Source organism: Sminthopsis crassicaudata, chromosome 3, assembly GCF_048593235.1.
Source record: "Sminthopsis crassicaudata isolate SCR6 chromosome 3, ASM4859323v1, whole genome shotgun sequence".
Classification (NCBI taxonomy): Eukaryota; Metazoa; Chordata; class Mammalia; order Dasyuromorphia; family Dasyuridae; genus Sminthopsis; species Sminthopsis crassicaudata.
Window position 1 is genome coordinate 40,207,617 of NC_133619.1, and position 16,419 is coordinate 40,224,035.

At 46.4% G+C, this 16,419-nt stretch overlaps 1 protein-coding gene across 1 annotated transcript in view; it reads right to left on the minus strand.

Annotated features, from left to right (window-relative positions):
• The window catches only part of MCF2L2 (MCF.2 cell line derived transforming sequence-like 2), a 277,293-nt gene that overhangs the window by 68,858 nt on the left and 192,016 nt on the right, over positions 1-16,419 (minus strand). The window contains 3 exon segments of the mRNA XM_074301954.1: positions 4,232-4,301; positions 6,696-6,811; positions 8,899-8,965. Of these exon segments, the coding sequence (XP_074158055.1) occupies positions 4,232-4,301; positions 6,696-6,811; positions 8,899-8,965 (253 nt within the window).

Here is a 16,419-nt window from a genome sequence, read left to right on the forward strand (position 1 = left end):
TGTTGGAGCAGGCCTGCTGATGGTCAGGCTCAGAGAAAGGCATCTGTGGGAAGAGCCATATCTCAGCGGGGGCGGGGGGAACCCCTCAGAGCTGGGTCGGGTATGTGGGACACTAACTTCATTCTTGGAAAAAACGGCCCTTCTCTGCCTGGAATTTTTCTCTCTCCTTTGCCTGTTGCTCCAGTGCTTCTGTTCCTTTCTGGATCTGCTCTGGAGCTCCCTATTCACGGGCTGGGTGTGTTCCTTTTAGGTATGACTCAGGTCTTGGGCCTCCAAGAACTTGCTCCTGGGGCTGGGAGGGAGTGCCCGCTCCTCCCTCCGGCCCGCAGCCTCCGGGATGCCAGTCAGCTCCCAGTTAACACCAAGGAGTGGCGGGCACACAGCAGGGGCTCGGGCTAACTCAGTCTTTATCAGTGGGATTGCCCCTCAGAGAAGGAGAACCTGGTACCCTCGTGGCACGTTGGCAACAACTGCTGCCTTCTGGCTCCACAGAGCGACTGCCCGGCCTTTTGCACCCGGGAACAGGGTCTATCCCCTTGAGGTCCCTTGCCTGTCAGTGAACTTGCCCATCCTTGCTTTTATTCTCCCGTAGAACCTCTGAATCTCAGGGCTCGGGCAGGGCTGGTCTCTTCTTAAGCCAGCCCTCTTCCCCACGTCTCATCCCTGCAGCCTCCTCCGTTTGCCTCCTGGATTCACTTTCCCACCTCTCCCATGATCACTTGTAGTCTGAATTATTACAACAACCCTTTAATTGGACTCTTCGCTTCCAGAATCTCAACCAGCCCTGGTCAAGCTTCCTCTCCCTTCCAAGATCAAGCACAAAGTCCTTCCCACCTGCACCAACCATTCTGGAGAGCGGCTTGGAACTTTCCCCCAAAGGCAACCAGAATGGGGACATCCCTTAGACCCACCAATGCTGGATCCCAGAGAGACCAAAAATGGCCAGCTCGGACTAACTATTAACAGCAGCCTTTTGGGGATGGCAAAATGTTGGAAACTGAGGGGAGGCCAGTCTGTAGGGGAATGACTGAGCAAGCTGGGGAATGGGAATGGAATGAAACACTCTGCGATAAGAAATTACGAACAGGCAGATTTCAGAAAAACCTGGAAAGACTCGTGGGAACGGATGCAAAGTGAAGTGAGCAGAACCAGGAGAACCTTGTACACAGAGTCAGCCGCCGTGCATGATGATCAGTAAGACTGACTCAGCTCTTCTCAGCAACCAATGATCCCAGACGAGTGCAAAGGAGTCACAAAGGAAAACAATACCCACATCAAGACAGATAACTGATGAGCTCTGAATGCAGATCGAAGCATTTCCCCCCATTTACTCTATTTTTTGTGTTTCTTTTTCTGTTTGATCTGTTTCTTCTTTCACAACTGTGACTTTATGGAAATGTATTTTGCATGATAGTACATGCATAAACTAGACCAAACTGCCTACCATTTTTTGGAAGAGGGAGGGAAAGCAGGGAAAAAGAAACATTTGTAACTCAAAATCTTGTCCAAATGAATGCTAAAATTTTTTTTCTTGACTTGTAATTGTGGGGAAAAATAAGATGCTACTTTTAAAAAAGAAAAAAAAAAACTGGCCAGAACAATAACAACAAGAAAAACCCCAAAGTCCTTCACAACCACATTGTCCCTTCCTGTTTTTTCAATTTTCTTTACTTCCCTCCATCAACTCTCTGTGATCCATCAAGAGTGGACATACTTGTCTCATATATTTTTCCCCTTTCAGACAATCTTTAGTTCAACTAACCTGGCTCTCTTATCTTCCTCAAGTGACTGACCGAAAGATGAGGGAGACAGAGACCGAGAGAAATACAGAGACAAAGAGGGAGAGAAAGGAGAGGGAGAAAGTAAAGTCATAGTTCTTCCTCTTGCGGTTCTTGCTGTTCTTGTTCTTGTTCTTCTCTTCTTGTTCTTGCTCTTGTTCTTCTTGTCCTTGTTCGTTCTTGTTCTTGTTCTTGTTCTTCTTGTTCTTCTTCTTTTCACCTCCTTGGAGCATTTACTCTGCAACAGGATCACTGAATCAAAGGTTTGATGAATAGTTGGATGACTTTTCTGGGATAATTCCAAATTGTTTTCCGGAACCCATAGGCTAACTCATTGCTACATCAACACTTCCTGGAAGAAGTTAGCAGAGTTACTAGTCCATTCTGGGCACTACAATTTTGGAAGAACATTGTTGGAGAACAGCCAAAGGAAGACAGACAGTAAAGATGGGGCAGAACCTGGAATCTCTGCCAGGTGAAGGGTGGGAAGGATGCTCAGCCCAAGTCTCAGAGAAGAAGTGGGGAGGGGCACTCAGTTATTGTGCTCTGGCTTGGGGGGCTCTCTTGAAGAAACATGCTCTGTTTGGTCCCAGAGGGCAGGACCAGAAACTAAGAGACCAATTTAGACCTGAAATCATGGAAAAACTTGGAGCTAGAATGGCTGATGCTGAGAGGAAACAGGTCACTAGAAGTCTTTCTGCAGAATGATCATTTGTCATTTCTTTCAGCGCTGCTCAAACTCTGAGTCCCAGGAAATGGGATGAAAGAAGAAGTCTGGCAAAGAATGAGAAAGTGGCTGGCAAAGGCGCATGTATGTCCACATGTATCTGTGATCCCCCTGGGGGAAAGCAAGAAGGTGCTGAGCGAGGGTCAGGGATGAAGATGACTAAACTGAAACTAGGCCATATCCTTCCCTTATTGGCTACCAATAATTGGCCCAGAATGGACTGACCTTGGTCCAGGATGGAGATGGATGGATGCAGGGTTACTACACAGAAAGGCCTGGAGGCTGGTGGAAAGGGCATAAATAAATATGGAAACCACAAAGGTCAGGCACTCATGAGTGAAGGAGTATTTGTATATAAACAACAAAAGCAAGAAACTCCTAAATCCACAAAATGTGTCACTCTACCCTGTCTAAGCAAGAACCGACATCTCAGCAAAGGGCCGGCTGCCATTTTCAAGCTGGTGCTATTTTTAATCCCAAAAGACTGATAATGAAGGCTCTCCCATTCACTAGGACTTTTAAACCAACGTGAGGAGCCTTATTTCGACTCCCTTGCCTCTGGAATATTCACAGTTTCTGACTTCAACTCCTTCCCCTCCCCCAGTACCAAGCTTGGTGACCTCCTCCCACTGGACAGCAGGTGGAAGGCCACATTAATTCATCCTCTTATTAGTCTAAGTAAAATATCAACAGGAAGGCAAATACTTTTCAGGAACATCATGTCCCAGGCTGAGGTAGAATCTAAAGGATGCTGGTCAGATCTGTGGTTCCCAACCGCCAATCCCCTCATTCCTACTTCCACTAACAATTTACCCTGCCTTTATTTTGGGTTTGTTTTCTGTCTAAAGGAGGGGGGATTTGATCTCCCCTCACCTCTCCCAGCTCAGTCTGAGCAGGACTGACACCGACTATTGAACTGTCCTTTTAGTTCAGGGTGATTGGGGGTGGGAGGTTGGGGGAAGGGAGATGAAATGTTTGGGGGCCAATCAGTTATTTTTCATTGTTGCTCCAGCAGGTACTGCTTTTCCTAATTGTTTCAGAGATATCACAAGGTATTAAAAACTTTAATTTAAAAAATTAACACTACATGATCTTTATGATAGCAAAAGAGCTGGGGGTGGAGGACCAAATTCTCCCTCCCTTACAATTACTTATGAGAGAGTTTTACAGAATGTAGGCTCCCTGAGGGCAGGGCCTGTTTCATTTTTGTCTCTGTCTCTATACACAGTATATGACGCAGAGTGGATGTCTAATCAATGCTTGTTGATCGATTGATCTACATTCTTTTGGAATCTATTCACAGATGTACCCATCATCTTCCCACTGGACTACAAGAACCTGGAGGGCAAGAACTGTGTCCTTTTTGTCTTTGTGTCTCCATGAGTTCAAATGCAGCCGTAGACACTGACTAGCCCTGTGACCCTGGACAAGTCACTTAACTCTGTCCCAGTTTCTTCATCTGTCAATTGAACTGGAGAAGGACATGGCAAAGTGCTCCTGTACCAGGTCAGATGCCATGCAACAGCTCAGCGGCAACAACAAAACCCCGGCATCCAGCAAGGATCCTGCCACGTGTCAGGCACTTAGCAAATGCTTGCAGATCAGTGGGTCACCAGGCAAAGGGCTCAGGAATAAAAGGTTGAGAGCAGTGCCTCCCACTCACCAGCTGATCCAGGAGCATGTGTGCAATGGGCTGAATCCAGGTAGCCAGGAAAGAGGAACTTACCCTTTTTAGAAAACACCGGCCAAGGAATTCAGGATTTTCCACGCAGTTTTCCAGTTCTTTAAGAAAAATTCTGAGGAGAAAAATGTGGATGGTTTGGGTTTTTGAAAAAAATATACTGGCTTGTGAACAATGATCAAAATTTCAATGGGGGCTGGAGGGAAGGAAGGGAAATTAAAAATACACCAGGCTGTTCTCCCTCACTCTGGAGCCTCCTTTGTTATTAGAAGCAGCCTAGACCTAAGGCTACCCCACCGGCTCCAAGGCCTAGCGGTAAACAGCCTGGACACTCCTCGGGGCGTGAAGAGGGGAAGAGAAGGGGCCTTTGGAAGAGCTGGGCTGCGTCCCTGTCCGTCACTCTCTACTTGGGTAAGGAATTCCCCTATGGGGCTCTGCAAAGTGAGGGGGAGGCTGGATGCTCTCCAAGCCCCTCTGCCTCTCATAGACTCAGGTTCTAAGTAAGGCTTTGGGAAACACTGAGGCGGGTGGATAGAGTCCCTCAGCCACGTGTTCCCCTCAACCAAGGAGCACTTATTAGTGACAGCAGGGGAGGGGACTTGGGTTGTCTTCCCATCTCCCCCTCTGCACTGGGAGCACTCTGTCAATGGAAAGAGCTTAATCAATATGTTATCTATTTCTGTACCTATTTTTATCTGGTTCTATGTTTATCCATGTAGATCTAACAATCATCCATCCATCCATCCATCCACTCATCCATCCAATCTATTAATGCTTATCTAAGTCTACTGGCCTGTCAATCTAGTTCTACATCTACCTATAGATGCAGACATCTATTACTTATTGGTCTTGGATATTAATCAATGTCCAAGGCCATTTATCTCCTTATCTATCCATCTATCTAGCCACATATCTATTTATCTGTGTGTATGTAAATCCATTTAGCCACATCTATTTAACAATGTCTAAGTTAACTTGTCTATTTCTACATCCATCCTTGAGGAGCAAGTACTATTTTTGTCTTTGTATTTCCAGGGCTCATTAGCTCCAAGTAAGCACTTAATGGATTTGGGTGCAAAATGAGGTTGGAGCAGAGGAAGGACAGAGTCTCGTGGCGGGCAGAGCCCTAGAAGACCTGATCTCCAATCCCTCCTGGGTCACTCACTGGCTGCGTGACCTTTGGTAATCACTAGTCCCTGAAAACCAATTTCTTCTTCCGCGAAAACATCAGTGACAACCCCTCCCTCCAAGGGGTTGTTGCAAGAACCAACTAAGCTCATGTGGATATAGGGTTTCCCAAGCCTCTTGTGTGTCAGCTTTGATCATCAAGCATCCTGGGGTCTCGCCTTCTAACATGGTCCCTTGCATTGTGTCTCCTCTCTTCCTGGCTCCCAGTAAATACTTAAGAAATGCTTATTCTTTATGAATTCATGAATTCCCATCTTGGACCCCTTGGAGGTCTAGCCTCTCTCCATGGTAATTTTGGGTAAAGCTGAGCATTTTCTTCATTGCTGCTTGGAGGGGATGTGGGGCCAGGGAAAGAGCCCTGACACAGATGCTTCCTCTGAGGCTTCCTCTCAAGGGCCAGCTTCCTCATCTGTACAAGGAGAGGGCTGAGCCCGTTGATCTTTGAGGTTTCTTCCAGATGTAAATCCAACAACCCTAGTTCAAGAGCTTTCAGGGACGTGCAGCCAATATGGTCAGCCTAGATGCCAATTAATTGTCCTCACTGACTAAATACTGGACAAAATGCCGTAAAAAATAAGATTCCCTTTTGTCTGAGTTTGAATGCCCTTTCCTAAAATAAAATCACAAGGACTTGCCTTAATTGCCTCCATTCCCAGGCTACATTGATGAAAAGTCTGCTTTAAATTCTGTTGAATTAAGTGAAGAGGGAAAAAAGCCATTTTTGTTTTATTCAACTCCTAACCCCACCATGAAAAATCTCAAGCTGTGCGATGAGCCAAGCAACGTGCAAGACTAGCGATGGAACCAGTCCGGCTTGGGCAGTGATTTAATTACAGGCTACAAGCTGCAGCCCGAGCGTTATACTGCTTCCTCCTTAATGCAGGGAGGTGAAGCAGGAATTACCCTGACAAGGGTAATCAGTGACTGGGAGGCCCACAAAATTACTGGGGCTGCCACTTCTACGAGTTTGGGTATTATCCAGAAAGTCCTCGCTCATCCCTGACACAGGAGTGGAAGTGATGGAAACTCTGCCCCCACCTTCCTTCTTTGGAATCTTGGGGAATTATTCTATTTATCCAAATCAGGCAACCTGCATTCGCTTTTACCCGACATAGGTATGGATGTCTACTTGTGAGACAATGTGGCAGAGAACATGGAACACTGACCCAGGGTGGCGAAGAACTGAGTGCAAATCCCTTCTTGGATACATCCGGCCTGGGACAAATCCCTGAATTTTGCAGGGATCAAAGCGCAGTCTAAGGCCCAGAAGATGCCCACTTGTGTTGATAGAGGGAGCAGGGACCCCCTGGGAAATACACACCTGTTGTGGAACTCGTGGATTTCAGGGAGATTTCCAAAGAGAATTTCCTTTTTGTTCTGAAGAGCAACTGGGATCAGGTGATTTAAGTCTGGATTGTCCATTTCTGCTGCATAACCCTGCAGAGGGTGGACAGATGGGAAGAATCACAGATGGGAACATAGGAGGAAGATGCTCCTGATTCAGCTCTTCCCCCTTACCCACTCTGGGGAGAAGGAACTGGCTTTATAATCAGAAAAATCAGAGGTAAAATGAGGCAATTGCACTGGATGGGCTCCTGGTCCTCTTCTACTTCCAGAATTCGGATGCTGCTCCCTTTCCCCCCAGCCCTCACCTAGGACCCCCAACACCAACAAGCTGACAAATGGGCAATCCACTCCCTATCCCCCATGAGCTGCTCTCTACCCTCCTGCTAAATTGCCTCTGCAAGTCCCTGACCCAGCCTGAGGGCTGGAAGGAGGCAGCCTTTGTGCTTCCAGAGATGGACCAGAGGGTTTGCATAATGCCGCTGAAGGCTGGTTCTTCTCCTAATGCTAAAGCACCACTTTGCTGGCTCCCTGGTCCCAACAAATTAGGTCAGAAAAAACAAACTCTCATTCTTAGTAGATGGAAAGGACACTGGATTCGGAGTCAGAGGACAAGGTGCTGATCATCCATATGATCTTGGGCAAGTAACTGGACCTTAGTTTTCTCATCGATAAAAGAAAGAGTTTGGATAGGGGCGAGAGATACCCAATCCACAGCTGCCAGACTCTCATTGAGAAGCAGATTACAATGTAATTGGGAAATGTTTAACCAAATAAATAAATTGAGTCTCTAGGCAGCCAGCAGGATCACTTTCTATTTGCCTTTGATGCCTTTGGTCTCTAAGCTATCAGTCTATGACTTGATAACCTGCATGATCTTGGGCAAGTCACTTAATACCCTGCCCCATCCCATTTACCTGCCATTCAGTTTCCTAGATAACAAAATGAGAGGGAAACCATCTCTCTGACATATTCTTTATTTCACAAAGTTCAAAATTTCCTCCAGCGTATGTGCTCATTGTTTGTAAGACAGTGGTCAAAATATTTTGCAGGGGTTGTATTTTTATGAAATCTGTACTTAAGAAGAGAAACAGGCTTTCTAATCACATACAAAAAAGGGTAACTTCCCCTGGTTTTTATCAGCATGGAAGTACAAAGAAATAATCTAAGGTTTTCCTAAAGCATCATTTGAAAAAACTTTCACCTAAGGTTTGATTTTGCTACATCAGATGAAATGCCAGCCTCAATGCAATTTAAACTGAATATCTTGTTAACCACTTGATGTTCGACATCAAGGCAAACAACTATGTTTGCTTAATAACTTTATATTTAAATTAATTAACTTCAATGTATAAGATATCAGAATGTTTTTCCCCAGTCTCCATGAAGTTTTTTTGTTTCTTCATTCTCATGAACTTTTCTTCTTTGTATTCCTCATACTCAACTCCCCTAATTGCCTTATAATTTTTAATGTGTATAATACTTTCTTTAACCATTATTCTATTTTTGGACATTTAGGTTGTTTTTCATTTTGTTTTCATATATGTAGAATGTTCTATACAAACACGGCCACACAATGCTTGAAAATCTTTGATTCAATTTTTAAAAATTTTTTGATAATCACTTTCAGGAAGGTCATATTCTTAACAATGAAATCATGGGTAAAAAGGTATGATTATTTTAATAACATTTACTGGGTACTGCCAGACTTCTGTCTAGATTTTATATGTTTGCAATTCTACCAAGAGTAAATGATTATTTCTCTACAAGATTGTTTATCTACCTGAATGGTAGAAAATAAATGATTTTCTGAAAGCAGAAAGGCTTGTTTTTATTAAAATCTTGATGGAAATTACTAAGATAGAAGAAAATGTGTTTTTAGTGAAACTACAATTTCTTTAGAATGGAGAATCTTTTTATAGATTTTTAAAATAGGGGTATGAAAACTCCCTCTGCAAGTAGAGAATTGGAGCCTCTCTGCTCTTGGAGAGTTGGTTGCTTAGGGCACTGAGAGATGAAGCTCTTGCCATGTTCAAATAGGTAATAGATGTCAGAAGTGGGATTTGAATCCAAGCCTTCCTGAATCCAAAGCTGGTTCTTTATGCATTAACATAATGGATTCTTGTTGTGCAACAGAAGCTCAGCAGGATCAAAGTATTCCAGGAACACAGTCAGCTTACCTCAATTATACTTTGAAGTTCCTCAACATAAACTCGTTCTGTCTCAATCAGCTCGTGCATGATGTGGCTAAAACAGAGAAAGACCAAGATGCTTCAGGATCCACAGAAACATTGTACTGCTGAGTTTTTCTACCACCTCATATCCCTGGATATTAATAAAATGAAGGGTCTAGTTTTGTTCTGTACTATTATCTTAATGCATACCTTTGGTCACAAGGGGAAACTGGGACAATATGCATAAATCTCAAAGATCCAGTGGCAATAAATGGGTGATAGTTTCTTTATGATGTAATACAGTCATTTTTATATTTAAAAGAAATGATTGATTATTTATATTTTCTATGTTCCACTGCTTTGTCCACAAACCAAATTCAAAGCTATTAAAAACTCATTTTCCCCATTCACTCAAAATGCCAACTGAAAAATGGGGACAAGGTGAAGAGATGTGGGCTGGGGGGATTCTATGAGCAGATTAGAGGAGTGTGCATTTCCTAGGTCATTGTCAAAGTGGAGTGCTGGGGAGAGAGGGTCAGGGGAGCTGTCCAGAGTCTGTCAGAGAGAGGTCAGAAGAGCTGTCCAGAGTCTGTCAGAGAGAGGTCAGGAGACTGTCCAGAGTCTGTCAGAGAGAGGTCAGGAGAGCTGTCCAGAGTCTGTCAGAGAGAGGTCAGGAGAGCTGTCCAGAGTCTGTCAGAGAGAGGTCAGCAGAGCTGTCCAGAGTCTGTCAGAGAGAGGTCAGCAGAGCTGTCCAGAGTCTGTCAGAGAGAGGTCAGGAGCGCTGTCCAGAGTCTGTCAGAGAGAGGTCAGGAGAGCTGTCCAGAGTCTGTCAGAGAGAGGTCAGGAGAGCTGTCCAGAGTCTCCCAGAGAGAGGTCAGGAGCGCTGTCCAGAGTCTCCCAGAGAGAGGTCAGGGGAGCTGTCCAGAGTCTGTCAGAGAGAGGTCAGGAGAGCTGTCCAGAGTCTGTCAGAGAGAGGTCAGGAGAGCTGTCCAGAGTCTGTCAGAGAGAGGTCAGGGGAGCTGTCCAGAGTCTGTCAGAGAGAGGTCAGGGGAGCTGTCCAGAGTCTGTCAGAGAGAGGTCAGGGGAGCTGTCCAGAGTCTGTCAGAGAGAGGTCAGGGGAGCTGTCCAGAGTCTGTCAGAGAGAGGTCAGGGGAGCTGTCCAGAGTCTGTCAGAGAGAGGTCAGGGAGAGCTGTCCAGAGTCTGTCAGAGAGAGGTCAGGAGAGCTGTCCAGAGTCTGTCAGAGAGAGGTCAGGGGAGCTGTCCAGAGTCTGTCAGAGAGAGGTCAGGGGAGCTGTCCAGAGTCTGTCAGAGAGAGGTCAGGGGAGCTGTCCAGAGTCTGTCAGAGAGAGGTCAGGAGAGCTGTCCAGAGTCTGTCAGAGAGAGGTCAGGAGAGCTGTCCAGAGTCTGTCAGAGAGAGGTCGGGAGAGCTGTCCAGAGTCTGTCAGAGAGAGGTCGGGAGAGCTGTCCAGAGTCTCCCAGAGAGAGGTCGGGAGAGCTGTCCAGAGTCTGTCAGAGAGAGGTCAGGGAGCTGTCCAGAGTCTGTCAGAGAGAGGTCGGGAGAGCTGTCCAGAGTCTGTCAGAGAGAGGTCAGGAGAGCTGTCCAGAGTCTGTCAGAGAGAGGTCGGGAGCGCTGTCCAGAGTCTGTCAGAGAGAAGTCAGGAGAGCTGTCCAGAGTCTGTCAGAGAGAGGTCAGGAGAGCTGTCCAGAGTCTGTCAGAGAGAGGTCAGAGAGAGCTGTCCAGAGTCTGTCAGAGAGAGGTCGGGAGAGCTGTCCAGAGTCTGTCAGAGAGAGGTCGGGAGAGCTGTCCAGAGTCTGTCAGAGAGAGGTCGGGAGAGCTGTCCAGAGTCTGTCAGAGAGAGGTCAGGGGAGCTGTCCAGAGTCTGTCAGAGAGAGGTCAGGAGAGCTGTCCAGAGTCTGTCAGAGAGAGGTCAGGAGAGCTGTCCAGAGTCTGTCAGAGAGAGGTCGGGAGAGCTGTCCAGAGTCTGTCAGAGAGAGGTCGGGAGAGCTGTCCAGAGTCTGTCAGAGAGAGGTCAGGGGAGCTGTCCAGAGTCTCCCAGAGAGAGGTCAGGGGAGCTGTCCAGAGTCTGTCAGAGAGAGGTCAGGGGAGCTGTCCAGAGTCTGTCAGAGAGAGGTCAGGGGAGCTGTCCAGAGTCTGTCAGAGAGAGGTCAGGGAGAGCTGTCCAGAGTCTGTCAGAGAGAGGTCAGGGGAGCTGTCCAGAGTCTGTCAGAGAGAGGTCAGGAGAGCTGTCCAGAGTCTGTCAGAGAGAGGTCAGGAGAGCTGTCCAGAGTCTCCCAGAGAGAGGTCAGGAGAGCTGTCCAGAGTCTGTCAGAGAGAGGTCAGGAGAGCTGTCCAGAGTCTCCCAGAGAGAGGTCAGGAGCGCTGTCCAGAGTCTGTCAGAGAGAGGTCAGGAGCGCTGTCCAGAGTCTGTCAGAGAGAGGTCAGGAGAGCTGTCCAGAGTCTGTCAGAGAGAGGTCAGGAGAGCTGTCCAGAGTCTGTCAGAGAGAGGTCAGGAGAGCTGTCCAGAGTCTGTCAGAGAGAGGTCAGGAGCGCTGTCCAGAGTCTCCCAGAGAGAGGTCAGGAGAGCTGTCCAGAGTCTGTCAGAGAGAGGTCAGGGGAGCTGTCCCGAGTCTGTCAGAGAGAGGTCAGGAGAGCTGTCCAGAGTCTGTCAGAGAGAGGTCAGGAGAGCTGTCCAGAGTCTGTCAGAGAGAGGTCAGGGGAGCTGTCCAGAGTCTGTCAGAGAGAGGTCAGGAGAGCTGTCCAGAGTCTGTCAGAGAGAGGTCAGGAGAGCTGTCCAGAGTCTGTCAGAGAGAGGTCGGGAGAGCTGTCCAGAGTCTGTCAGAGAGAGGTCAGGAGCGCTGTCCAGAGTCTGTCAGAGAGAGGTCAGGAGAGCTGTCCAGAGTCTGTCAGAGAGAGGTCAGGAGAGCTGTCCAGAGTCTGTCAGAGAGAGGTCAGGAGAGCTGTCCAGAGTCTCCCAGAGAGAGGTCAGGAGCGCTGTCCAGAGTCTGTCAGAGAGAGGTCAGGAGAGCTGTCCAGAGTCTGTCAGAGAGGTGTCAGGAGAGCTGTCCAGAGTCTGTCAGAGAGAGGTCAGCAGAGCTGTCCAGAGTCTGTCAGAGAGAGGTCGGGAGCGCTGTCCAGAGTCTCCCAGAGAGAGGTCAGGAGAGCTGTCCAGAGTCTGTCAGAGAGGTGTCAGGAGAGCTGTCCAGAGTCTGTCAGAGAGAGGTCAGCAGAGCTGTCCAGAGTCTGTCAGAGAGAGGTCAGGAGAGCTGTCCAGAGTCTGTCAGAGAGAGGTCAGGAGAGCTGTCCAGAGTCTGTCAGAGAGAGGTCGGGAGAGCTGTCCCGAGTCTGTCAGAGAGAGGTCAGGAGAGCTGTCCAGAGTCTGTCAGAGAGAGGTCAGGAGAGCTGTCCAGAGTCTGTCAGAGAGAGGTCAGGAGAGCTGTCCAGAGTCTCCCAGAGAGAGGTCAGGAGCGCTGTCCAGAGTCTGTCAGAGAGAGGTCAGGAGAGCTGTCCAGAGTCTGTCAGAGAGAGGTCAGGAGAGCTGTCCAGAGTCTGTCAGAGAGAGGTCAGGAGCGCTGTCCAGAGTCTGTCAGAGAGAGGTCAGGAGAGCTGTCCAGAGTCTGTCAGAGAGGTGTCAGGAGAGCTGTCCAGAGTCTGTCAGAGAGAGGTCAGCAGAGCTGTCCAGAGTCTGTCAGAGAGAGGTCGGGAGCGCTGTCCAGAGTCTCCCAGAGAGAGGTCAGGAGAGCTGTCCAGAGTCTGTCAGAGAGGTGTCAGGAGAGCTGTCCAGAGTCTGTCAGAGAGAGGTCAGCAGAGCTGTCCAGAGTCTGTCAGAGAGAGGTCAGGAGAGCTGTCCAGAGTCTGTCAGAGAGAGGTCAGGAGAGCTGTCCAGAGTCTGTCAGAGAGAGGTCGGGAGAGCTGTCCCGAGTCTGTCAGAGAGAGGTCAGGAGAGCTGTCCAGAGTCTGTCAGAGAGAGGTCAGGAGAGCTGTCCAGAGTCTGTCAGAGAGAGGTCAGGAGAGCTGTCCAGAGTCTCCCAGAGAGAGGTCAGGAGCGCTGTCCAGAGTCTGTCAGAGAGAGGTCAGGAGAGCTGTCCAGAGTCTGTCAGAGAGAGGTCAGGAGAGCTGTCCAGAGTCTGTCAGAGAGAGGTCGGGAGCGCTGTCCCGAGTCTGTCAGAGAGAGTCTATCAGTGACTGGGAGGTTCCATATGTTCATCAAAGACTACAATGACCGTTGTAGATTCAAAGCTGAGCTATGGCTAGTGCTGGATGACAAGAGTGGGATACAAGAAGAATGATCGGTTGAATTGAATTAGATGGAGCTGAATTGGGATGAATGTCAAGTTCTACAACTGGGTGCAAATACTCAATTTCACCAGGATAGAACGGTGCTGGGTAAGAGCGGCGGATACATGGCTGGACGACAGTTCCCATCAAGCAGTTTGGGCTTCCTGCAGCGTTAGCAGGTGACAGGGCCCGAATGCCTTGCCCTGGGCTATCTATCCATCCTGGAAAGATGGCATTCAGGAGTTAGTGCCACGTTTTAAGAAGGATGTTGAGAAACTGAAGGAGGAGGACGACCAGAGGAGGCAACGCGGAGGATGGAGGACCTTGAGTTCAGGTCACACAAAGAAAAGGGAAGGAAAGGGAATACGCGTTTATGAGGTATCCACTATGTGCCGGGCACTGTGCTAAGTACTTTACAGATATTATTTTATTTGCTATGAGAATGAGTAAGAAGAACTGGGGATGTTTAGCCTGGAGAAGACTCGTGGGTTTTAATTTAAATGAAAAATTCTCTCTCAGGACTGTGTGACCTGAGGGTGGATTACAACATAGCATTTTCACTCTTTTTGTTGTGATTTACTTGAATTTTATTTTCTCATTTTTTTTCCTTTTTGATCTGATTCTCCTTGTGTGGCGAGATAATTGTGTAAATAGGTACACATATATTGGATTTAACATATATTTTTACCATGTTTAACATATGTAAATGCCATCTAGGGGAGGGGATGGAGGGAAGGAAGGGAAAAATTGGACCACAAGGTCTTTCAAGGATCAATGTGGAAAAAGTTATCCTTGCATATGTTTTGAAAATTTTTTAAAAACCTTCAACAAAAGGAAAAAGAAAAGTTCTCTCTCCGTGGCACTTTGATATGTCTCGTGATAAAGTCTTCCAAGCTACAGTGAAGGATTGGCAAGTAGTACTGGGAAAGGGGCCCAGTTTGGGCACCTCCTCTAAGGTCCAGTTCGTTTGGGGAGCCCCCCTCCAAGGACCTTTGTCTGCCAGAGGGAAGGGCTGATGTGCTCCCAGCATCAGCTTCCAGGAATACTTATGTACCTAATTACCAGGTGGCACAATAACACTCCCCCCCTCCCCCCACATGGCCAAAGGGCCGGATTAACTTTCTTGTAAGTCATTCTTGATCAAAACACTAGACGCTACTCAGGAGGGCTTCAGCTTTGTAGTTTGTTGCTAATAGTAACATGTCCGTTTGCTGGGAACTTTAGAAAAGAGGGCACATTGAACTCCTTCACCTGCAGTAAAAGCCACAAACAGAAATAAAAGGGAAAGGAGTTTAAACTGCAAACATACCTGTCGGAGAGTTAGATCTGGAAAAGACCTTGGAGTCCAACCCCCTCATCTTACAAACATGGGGGGCAGTGAGGTGCCATAAGGGATAGAATAGATGCTGGCATTGAAGCCAAGAATTTCTAATTATGTCTCCGACATTTATTAGCTGTGTGGTCCTGGTGCAAGTGTTACTTAACTGTTCTTTTTTTTCAAAACACCTATATAAGGATAATTTTTCAACATTGACAACTGAAAAAACCTTATGTTCCAATTTTTCCCCTCCATCCCTCCACCCGCATGGATCCAATATATGTTACTTAACTTCTCCTCCCTCAGCTTCCCCATCATAAAATAAGGATAATAATAGCAAATAATAGTGGTAGCGGTGATGTGTTGCACCTGGCAAGATAACAAAGAGCATCATTGAATGGAACACTAGGTAATAATCACCTTGCAAAAAGAAACATAATAAGAGGGAGGAAGGAAAGAAGGAAATAAGGAAGGGAAGAAGGAAAAAGGAGGAAGGGATGAAGGGAGAGAAGAAGGAAACAAATAAAGAAGAAAGGGGAAGGGAGGGAGGGGAGGGAAGAAAGAAATCCTAGTACTTGTCGGCCATCTAGGGGAGGGGGTTGAGGGAAAGGAGCGGGAAAATTTGGAACACAAGGTTATGCAAAGTCAATGTTGAAAGATTATCTGTGCATATGTTTTTTTGTTTGTTTTTTACTGAGGCAATTGGGGTGAAGTGACTTGCCCAGGGTCACACAGCTAGGAAGTGTTAAGTGTCTTGAGACCACCTTTGAATTCAGGTCCTCCTGACTTCAGAGTTGGTGCTCTATCCACTGCACCACCTAGCTGCCCCTATGCATATGTTCTGAAAATAAAAAAAGCTTTAATAAAAAATTTTTTGAAAAGAACAAAATCCTGTCATGTTATTGAAGGTCAGAGCTCTAGGCAATTTTTAAAATAGTTTTTCCCCAGTTACATGTCAAGAAAATTTTTAATATTCATTTCTATAAGACTTTAAATTCTAAATTTTTATCCTTCTCTCCCCTCCCCTCTTCTGAAAACAGTTTTTTTTTAATATAGTTTTGTGCATGTGCTTATCATGTAAAAACATTTCAAATTAATCAAAGAAAGAAGAAACAGATCAAAAGGGGGTGAAATCCCTACAAGAAAGAATAGAATTAAGTGGGGAAAAAATGCTCCCATCTGTATTTAGAGTCCATCATCTGTTCATTTGTAGTTGTCTTGGATCGTTGTATTTCTGATAAGAGCTGAGTCAGTCATAGTTGACTATCACACCAGTGTTGCTGATATTGTGTACAATGATCTCCTGATTCTGATTCTGATTTCCAGGTCTCTCTGAAATCTGCCTACTCATCATTTCTTATTGAACAATAATAGCAGGCCACCAAATTCATACGTTACTGCTTTTTCAGCCATTTCCCAAGCAATGGGTCTCTCCTCAATTTCCAATATTTCACCATCACAAAAAGGGCTGCCATAAACACTTGTTCACATCTAGTTCCCTTTCCTTTTTTATGATGTTTTTTGAGATGTAGACCCAGAACAGTTGCCCAGAGAAAATTCTACCAACAAAATTATATTTTCAAGTGGTTGGAATAGAATGCTAATGAACATTAATTCAATGTCAATTTTGGCCTGTTCTCTCTCTCTTTCTCTCTCTCTCTCTCTCTCTCTCTCTCTCTCTCTCTCTCTCTCTCTCTCTCTCTCTCTCTCTCTCTCTTTCTCTCTCTCTTTTTCTCTCTCTCTTTCTCTCTCTCTCTCTCTCTCTCAAATTGTAGTAAATTTATTTATTTTGAATACACATTGCTTTATGAATCATGTTGAGAGAGAAAAATCAGAGCAAAAGGGAAAAACCACAGGAGAGGAAAAAAAAAACAACAAGAGAAAAAAGAAGTGAACACAGCATGTGTTGATTTATCCTTATTCATTCTCCTT